Source organism: Hippocampus comes, unplaced genomic scaffold, assembly GCF_001891065.2.
Source record: "Hippocampus comes isolate QL1 unplaced genomic scaffold, H_comes_QL1_v1.1 scaffold44, whole genome shotgun sequence".
NCBI lineage: Eukaryota > Metazoa > Chordata > Actinopteri > Syngnathiformes > Syngnathidae > Hippocampus > Hippocampus comes.
In genome coordinates this window covers 356,585-365,232 of record NW_017805546.1, presented here as the reverse complement: position 1 = coordinate 365,232, position 8,648 = coordinate 356,585, and the positions used below count along the sequence as shown (strand labels likewise).

Below are 8,648 nucleotides of genomic sequence, written 5' to 3'. Positions count from 1 at the left end.
CATGTTCCAAAAACATGCAAGACAGGTTAACGGAACGCTCCAAATTGTCCCGAGGTGTGAGTGTGAGCGCGGATCGTTGTTCGTCTCCGTGTGCCCTGCGATTGGCTGGCAACCGGTTCAGGGTGTCCACTGCCTACTGCCCGACACTTGTGAGGATAAGAGGATCAGAAAATGAATGAATGAATGAATGATAATTGTTCAACTTCCACTCACAAGCGATGAAACAAATCACATTTCCCAGAACTGTATCGCTTCGTGCATAGCATTATACGCATTTTGGGGTAAAATGAGAAGCACCATTAAAATTCTTATGATTCCTTGTGTGGGTCAGGATGAGCAAATGGATTAAGTCGGTAGTAAAACCACAACACACTCCCACACTCTTATGTGGATATGGACACACACACACACACACACACACACGCACACACACACACACACACACACACACACAAAGAGCCTTCATTCATTGGTTTCTGCTGATGAATGAACAGCTTGTTGGGCCAATCAGATGCATGTGACCCGTTTATATGGAGGCTGATGGGAACCAGCCTCACACACTCACGCACGCACATGTGCGCACACACATAGACCCTCAAGCATCATTCATCATGCACAGCAAAGAGCTGATCAGGTAAGAGAAATTTGATTTTGTATTTTTTTTTAATCATTCCTGATCATTTTCACCATTGGGTTCTGTTGGGAATTATGTTGTGCCATGTCAAGTGTTGCCATTGTTCAACGTTTGTGAACATGAGTAGGAAATATTGAGAAAAGACAGAGTTAGGGTTTCAAGCAGTGTTTTTCAAGTCAGGGTTACTGTTTCAAAGTAAGGTTTTGAGTCAGGATGTCAGTTTCAAACAAGGGTTAGGGTTTCAAAGAATATTTTCAAGCTAAGCGAATTTATTAGAATTTGATACTAGGGTTTTAAGATAGTATTAGGATTTCAAATTGGGTTTGCGCTTACTTTGACAAAGCAAAGGAGTGCAAGTACAGTTTTCAAAGGTAGAATGTAAAATGAAACAATCTGTCAGAAAATCAAATATTCATCCTTGAAAGATAAAATTGGTTCAAGTATTTTGATTTAAATGTCTCTATTTGTCGGGATTTTTTTTCATCATGTTCAAAAAAAAAATAATTAAACCCTGGTGTCCATGTCAGCCACGATGAATACCAGAAATCGGCGGATTGGCTAAAGTCTCAGACCAAACATCGCCCCCAAGTGGCCATCATCTGCGGTTCGGGCTTGGGCATTCTGGCTGACGCCCTCAAGTGCCAGGATTCCTTCCCCTACGCCGACATCCCGGGTTTCCCGCAGAGCACCGGTAAACACGGATCAAAAATGGGTCCTTCAATTTTCAGTGGTTGTGTTTTGATGATGTCGCCTCGCAGTTCAAGGTCACGCCGGCCGGCTGGTTTTCGGGGAGCTGAAGGGGAAAACGTGCGTGTGCATGCAGGGTCGATTCCATATGTATGAAGGACACTCACTCTGTAAGGTAACGTCATGCACTCACCGCACGACAACCTGCGTCCCTTGCTATGCTTTGCTGAGAATTGGGGCCTGTTTTACTGCCTCGCGTACCCCGCGCTCCCACTCCCAATACAAGAGAGAGGTTGCCCTTAACATGTCTTGAAGGACGATTGTGTTTTTGTTTTTTCAACAAATTTTCCATTCCAGGGTTAAGGTTTCAAACGAAGATAAGGGTTTCAAAGTTTAATTGTTTCAAGCCTCCTTGCTCGAGTTAAGGATTCGATGTAGGGTTTCAAATTAGGCCTAAAAGACAGAGTTAGGGTTTGAAACAAGGGTGCGGATTTCATATGATGGTTTTAAGACAGCGTTAGGGTTTCTCAATGGTGCTCAAGCTTGGGTTGAGGTTTCAAGACAGGGTCAGGGTTTCAATTCACTCTATCAAAATATCTACGCCCCTCTGATGCACCACTTTTGCCGCCTTCAGACCACGTTTCCGGTGCGCGTATTCAAGCTGCTGGGCGTGGAGACCTTGATTGTGACCAACGCCGCCGGCTCACTGGCTGACGGCCTGCGCCCCGGCGACATCATGATCATCAAGGACCACGTCAACTTCCCCGGCTTGGTGGGTCTGAACCCTCTGAACGGACCCAACGATGACAAGTGAGGCGGATGTGGAACAGGCGGGCTGATCTCGGTCCTGGTTGTTTTCTCACTGACGCTTTTGCTCTTTCGGCAGGTTCGGGCCGCGTTTCCCGGCCATGTCGGGATGCTATGACAAAGGTCTGCGCGCCCTGGCTATGGAGATTGCAAAGCAGATGGGCGTGGCCAACCTGACGCAGGAGGGGGTGTACGCCATGGTGGGGGGGCCAACTTTTGAATCCATCGCTGAGGCCAGACTGCTGCATCGACTGGGCGTGGATGCTGTCGGTATGGCATATATTTTCACCTTCCGTACTGAATTATCTGCGCGCCTTTAAAATCTAGTCAAGGGTGCCATATTTGCATCTTTCATGGTCATAGTTACATCCCATTTAACGCCATGTGCACCTCTACACGCATGGTGTCATCACTTTCCAGGCATGAGTACTGCCCCTGAGGTTGTGATAGCGACCCACTGCGGCTTGAGAGTCTTTGGCCTATCTCTCATCACCAACAAGGTAAACGCACATGCGCACACACAACTAAGTAGGCTTTTCGGTTACACCTCCATTCTTCGATTTGTTTTTTTCTTTTTTTTTTAATGTATGTCTGTACAGTAGATTTGCTGCCTGCAGCACTTTGAGATTCTAAGGCAGGGATGGGCAACTCCAGTTTTTCAACTTCATGTTTTGGATGTTTCCCCTCTTCCAACACACACAAGTCAAATGATCTGCCTGAAGCCTGATAACGATCCTGATGTGTACTGGAGGAGGGAAGCATTTAAAATATCCAGGCTAGTGGCCCTTGAGGATCGGAGTTGCCCATTCCTTTTTTAAGGGATAAAAACTGTATTACAAATAACATGTATTGTTGTTATTATTATTATTATTATTATTAGCATTGTTATTATCCGTCCATCCATTTTCTCAACCGCTTATCTGTGTGTGTTTGCGTCAGGTGGTGAAGAGCTACGAGGACCCGGAGAGCGTGGACCACCAGGGGGTTCTGGAGGTGGGCCGGCAGCGCTCACACACGCTGCAGCAGCTCGTGACCGAACTGGTCGCCAGGATGGAAATCAACAACAACAACAACATCAGCACCAGCAGGAATAATACTCTTTGAGCAAAGACCCCATGTTCCTTTTTGTACAGATGGGACACGTTACAGCTAACTTCTTTTTATAATCAACCACTGTTATTTGAACAAAAATATTTATATATAACTTCTATGAATTCAGTAAAGGTGTATTATTATCCAGCCATCCAATTTGTATAATTGTAGTAAACTTAAATAGTGGTGTTCTACGTTTGTTTTATTTTTTTGTATATATGACTTGTTCCCTTTCTGATCTGCTTCATAATCGAATTAAAACACACTTCCAAGCCACCTATACTGCTTCTGTCTGCGTTACAGTGTGTGTATTTTAATAATACATTTTATTTGAAGCGCCTTTCACAACACCCAAGGACACTTTACAGACGAGTTTTTACAAAGAAAAAAAACTGTAGCTAACTGTGGAAAAGTAAATACCTGTACATTTTATTTATTTAGCCCTTTTCAGACAAGGCTCATAAATTGCCCCACAAACAATATAGAGTTAAAATACACACAACCCTTCATGGAGTCTGTCAGAAAAACAAAAGGATAGACATACAGGGTGTACATAAATGTATTTAAAATGAAAGAAAAGAATAAAAATAAAGATGGTCCTCGGTGCTGAGTATGCCGTTGCACACTCCCAGCTAGACGTGGCGCTGCAGTTCATACGGATTTAACATTGGGCCGAAGAAGATAGTGTGGCGGAATATATCGTGTATGTCCTGTTTTATCTCTTATAGGCAAGCTATTATTTCTCTGCACAAGTCTACTGCAAATTTCTCAGCTGTAACCACGAAATGTCAATTCATAGCAACGTGATGTGGTACTTGCATTGGCCTTTTTTGCGCGCTTGACGGCTTGATCTCAGTGTTGATGTTGCAATAATCGCCTGTCAGAAAAGACTAAGGGCTAAGTACTGTAATAGCTCCCGTGGAGACGTAAATTGTGATGCTAAGCTAATGGGTACTAGCGCCTTTGAGTCTTATTCGTGAAATGGCGGAGCTTCATATTATCGGCCAGCTCGTCGGGGCCACCGGTTTCCCCCACAACAGCCTCTTTTGCAAGTGGGGACTCAACGCGGGAGGAGCGTGGCGTCTCCTCTCGGGCTCCAAGCAGGGCCAGACTCAGGTGGACAATCCCCAGACGGGAGACACGGCGTACTGGAGCCACCCCATCGATGTCCATTACGCCACCAAGGGGCTCCAAGGCTGGCCCAAGCTTCATCTTCAGGTGTGGCACCAGGACTCGTTCGGCCGCTGCCAGCTGCTCGGCTACGGCTATTGTCACGTCCCCTCCAGCCCCGGGCACCACCGAATCAGCTGTGCCACCTGGAGGCCGCTCGGCTCGTGGCGTGAGCAGCTCTCACAAATGTTCGTCGGCGGTGGGCCGCAACTCCGCAGCCCGGACATCATCTACAGCGGGGCGGATCGATACAGGCTGCACACCGAGGCCATGGGGACCGTGCAGTTGGAACTTGCCGTCATTTTGAGAAACTTTGACAAATATGGAGTGGATAGTTAGCAAGAAAAGGAGCTTGGACTAAATTGATCGGGGATGTACGCTTCTACATTTTTGTACTTCGACTCAAAAGTTTTCTACTTATTTTGTGATTAAATTAAAATACATGAATTTGGCCGCTGCTCCTTTGGGCCTTCCTATCTACTGTTCAGTAAAATAAAAAGGAAATATATGCACGTTTTCACAAGCAATCGCCCCCAAGTGCTAAAATACAGGTTGGGTCAAAAGGAGGTCTCGTATACAGTACACTTTTTTCACAACCGTATGTAATTCAGGAAGGAAATAAAAATGCATGAATGGTTTCACTTCTACATTTAGGGTCAATGCACTGACAAAACCTTGCCTGGACTTTACGTCAACGTTGACCTTGGAACTTGAACCCAGGCTATCAACCCAAACTTGAAACCTGAACCCAGGCTGGAAACCCTGACTTAACACCTGAACCCAAGCCCTAGGCCCTAACTTGAAACCTGAACCTAGTCTAGAAACCTTGACTTAAAATCCTGATCTGACACATACCTCGAAATCCTTAAAACCTTATCTTCCTGGCTGGAAGCCAAATTTTCAAACACTAACCTGAACCTCAAAATTGAAACTGAACTTGTAAGGTGAACCCCGACTATAAACCCTAACTTCAAACATGGATTCTGGTTACAAACCATATTTTGAAATCTTGACCATGGCTATAAACCTTAATTCCAGTTTTAGACCCAAACTCTGGTTAGAAACCCCTCATCTGAACTCTTAACCTGTTTTGAAACCTTTCTTGGAAACTCAAAATGCTTAATATACGTTCCAGTGTTGCAATTAACAGTATTTTTGTTCCAAAATTCATCAAAAGTCACCCAATGGGACTTCCCTACTCCTCTGCTCATTCATCCCGGCTTTCATTCCTGTTACTGGCGATGGGGATTAAATAAACAAGTCTGCTTGGTGATTTGAATCCACTCCGGGCCTTCATTAGGAACTAATCTTCCCCTGAAAAGATTTTTTTTCCTCCCCACTGCTTCACACTGCATTCACATGCTGCAGGGCTTCATCAGCATGACAACATGGTGGAGATTAGCCTAATAGCATTAGCGCGTTCCACTGGATCGTTCGTGTTGGCCATCATTAACACTGAATTGATTAGCTGCTTTTAATTGCACAGGAGTGTTGCTTATGATAAGCCGTATTTAACGCTCCTACTGCTTTATTTTGTAAATTCTCCCCCCAGTTTTTGTTTACTTCCCATTGGCTAAATGGGACTCTTGGAAGTTGGTATTTATTGAGCGACTTTTTGTGGATGAAGGACTTTGACTTGGATCTGTGGTGCATGTTTGTGCTGTCTGACAAGAAGAGACAATCATTAAATTAGGTAGACTGCTACATTAGCTTTGCTAGCCTGTCACTTTGAATCGAAATGTAGAACTTATTGTACATGTCAACAATGAGTATCTTGTTTACATCTATTGGTCATTTTGTGACAATGCAAATACACTGACAATACTCTGACAGCTCATGTGTGTTATGGAAAATTTTACTCACTGTAAGTGGTGTGAAAAGTATGTAATTACTGCTTGTCTATCTATGCTAGTGATGTTTCTTGACAGGCATGACAATCGAATGCGCTTCCACTCGAAGACAGAAGATCCCTTGAACCTGTGTAGCCACCCGTTGCCATTCGAACAATACAGAATAAGAATTTGTGAATAAATTGAGCCAAATTTATTTCTTCAGTATTTAGACTTTTTGCAAAACTTGTCGGTGATGTTCTGTGAGATTTTTCAAAATGAAAATCAATTATGTGCAGTAGCTCAAAAAAATTGCGAAATACTGTTTGTTCTGCTACACAAAATAGCGAGAAAGCGACCTCACCAACACAACTACTGTACTTTTCATATTGCGTAAAAAGGGAACAAAAGCGGATCAGCGGGCCCCCCGTGGAGTCACAACATGAATTTGTTGAACTAAGCCCACTAAGAATAGGAAAATGTTGTCTTTTCAATCACACACGCACACACTCACCAGATTAGCCAGAACCTCAGGAAATCTCATTCACATGGAAACCAACACGTCTTCATTCTCATTGGTAGCCAATGTCATTGAATCCTTCCCTTTCCATTTAAACGTGAGGCATGTCATCAGGGCTTCCTCACACATTCCTCATCCTCACGACGCCGGGAGTTTGTTATTTGGAGAACATTGTGTACTTTTTTTTTTTTAATTTACAATGAAGTCAGAATAGCATTGGGGTGGGTAATAGCCTGACTAGTCTTACTAAGAATCAACTGTATTGTCATGGCCTCAGCTGTGGTTCCTGTCACAGAAAACCTGTCGGTCTTTTCCATTGAGCGTATTTTGGGTTTGGAAGGCAAACAAGCTGGAAGATGCATGAAACTCCACCGACCTTGGGACCAGACAGCAGGTGGGTGAAGCGTCTTTCACTGATCTCCAGCAAACCTGGAATACTTCACACAGAACCCTGCAAAGTGCGTTATTACTTTAGCAACACGGCATTCAAATATACTACTCTGACAGCAACAATGGCGAGAAGTCGTTCAATTTTATGAATTTATTCCCGTATACTGTTCATCGAGTAGCATTTCTCTTGCTTCCAGTACATGTGTGGATGTTACATTTTTGTCCAATCAGATTTCAACCTTTACGTTTCGCCATGTGATTCTAATCCGGCCGCAGCTTTCAGGATCAGAGGTGCTGGGCCATGTAAAACAAATGCTCAGTCAATCTATAAACTACGAAAAAAAATAAAATGACTTGGCCGAATGTAATTCTTCTTTTTCGTCGTCAGTTACTCCTCTTTTACCTTTTGTCTATGTGCGTGCTTGGGTCCTTATGGCTGTTGGGGTGGCCATGGGGGGGGGGGGGGGGGGGTTGTTTTTTTGCAGAGGTGGAGTCAGATGAGAACAATGCTTGCCATCAACAACATGATCACCATCCTTCCCGCTTCAGCTTTCAGAATCCGACGTTCAGCTGGTACGTCGGACGCCGACCTCGAACTGCCTTCACCAACAGCCAAGTAATCAATGCATCCAGAAGTAACCTAAGAGTATTGATCATGGATTGTCTTAATCATGTTTCTTTTGGGGGGTGGGGTGGTAGGTGAATGTTCTGGAAGCGTTGTTTCAGGTCAACTGTTATCCAGGCATCCAACTGAGGGAACATTTGGCCGGGAGCTTGGAACTGGATGAGGACCGCATACAGGTTTGGACCACACACACACACACACACACACACACACACACACACACACACACACACACAATCTTTAAAAATACCCCTTATTTTTGTTCTTTTATATTGGAGATTTGGTTTCAGAACCGACGGGCCAAACTAAGACGAGCCCTCAGGGAAAGCCGACTGAGAATGTTTCAGTCCACCGTGGCTCATCTTGGGATGAAAGTCGCTGGTCAGCTCGGGGGAGATGACCTGCACGCCGAGATTGAGGAATAACATTTTTCCATCCATCCATCCACCCATCCATCCATCCATCCACATACAAACCACCATATAGCTCCCAATTAGTAATACAGTAATACATAAGTTTAGCCTTTTCTAACTGTTGTGTGATCAGCATGATTAAAATGTTTACATCTGATCATTTTGGGGTCTATTTCTCTGCACTAGATCAGTGTGTGTACATGTGTGAATATTGTGATTCTGCTTTCAGAGCTATAGCAAACTGAATTTAAAGAAAGCAGTCATGTATAAAGATCAATACAATCCAATGCATATTTTTAAAAGTCGAAAGTGTGAAAGCAAAACAATTGGCATCATGATACTTTGGCATAAATGGATTCATCATTTTTGTGTATTCAGAGAAAATAATCGTTAAAAATAGCTGAATTTACCTAGTTAAATGGATTCATTCAAATTTCACCACATCTATCCATCCATTATCTGACCTGCTTCTCCTCAGTGG

The 8,648-nt window shown here is 43.9% G+C and overlaps 2 protein-coding genes and 1 pseudogene across 3 annotated transcripts; all 3 read left to right on the top strand.

The window, feature by feature from the left end:
• The first annotated feature begins 208 nt into the window (after positions 1–208).
• On the top strand, positions 209–3,414 carry LOC109521512 (purine nucleoside phosphorylase-like). Of its 2 annotated transcripts, none has more exons than XM_019879347.1 (7): positions 209–634; positions 1,162–1,325; positions 1,393–1,496; positions 1,956–2,131; positions 2,208–2,398; positions 2,492–2,628; positions 3,068–3,414. In XM_019879347.1, the coding sequence occupies exons 1-7, from the start codon at positions 531–533 to the stop codon at positions 3,230–3,232; spliced, it is 1,041 nt and encodes a 346-aa protein (XP_019734906.1). In that variant the 5' UTR covers positions 209–530; the 3' UTR covers positions 3,233–3,414. The 2 variants fall into 2 exon arrangements, with proteins under 2 accessions (XP_019734906.1, XP_019734907.1); XM_019879348.1 differs by having other exon boundaries at positions 210–634; positions 2,549–2,628.
• A 173-nt stretch (positions 3,415–3,587) lies between these two features.
• On the top strand, positions 3,588–4,847 carry LOC109521514 (B9 domain-containing protein 2 pseudogene; annotated as a pseudogene).
• A 756-nt stretch (positions 4,848–5,603) lies between these two features.
• On the top strand, positions 5,604–8,324 carry hesx1 (HESX homeobox 1). Its single transcript, XM_019879352.1, has 4 exons — positions 5,604–7,133; positions 7,615–7,745; positions 7,829–7,930; positions 8,033–8,324. The coding sequence occupies exons 1-4, from the start codon at positions 7,007–7,009 to the stop codon at positions 8,177–8,179; spliced, it is 507 nt and encodes a 168-aa protein (XP_019734911.1). The 5' UTR covers positions 5,604–7,006; the 3' UTR covers positions 8,180–8,324.
• The last annotated feature ends 324 nt before the right edge of the window (positions 8,325–8,648 follow it).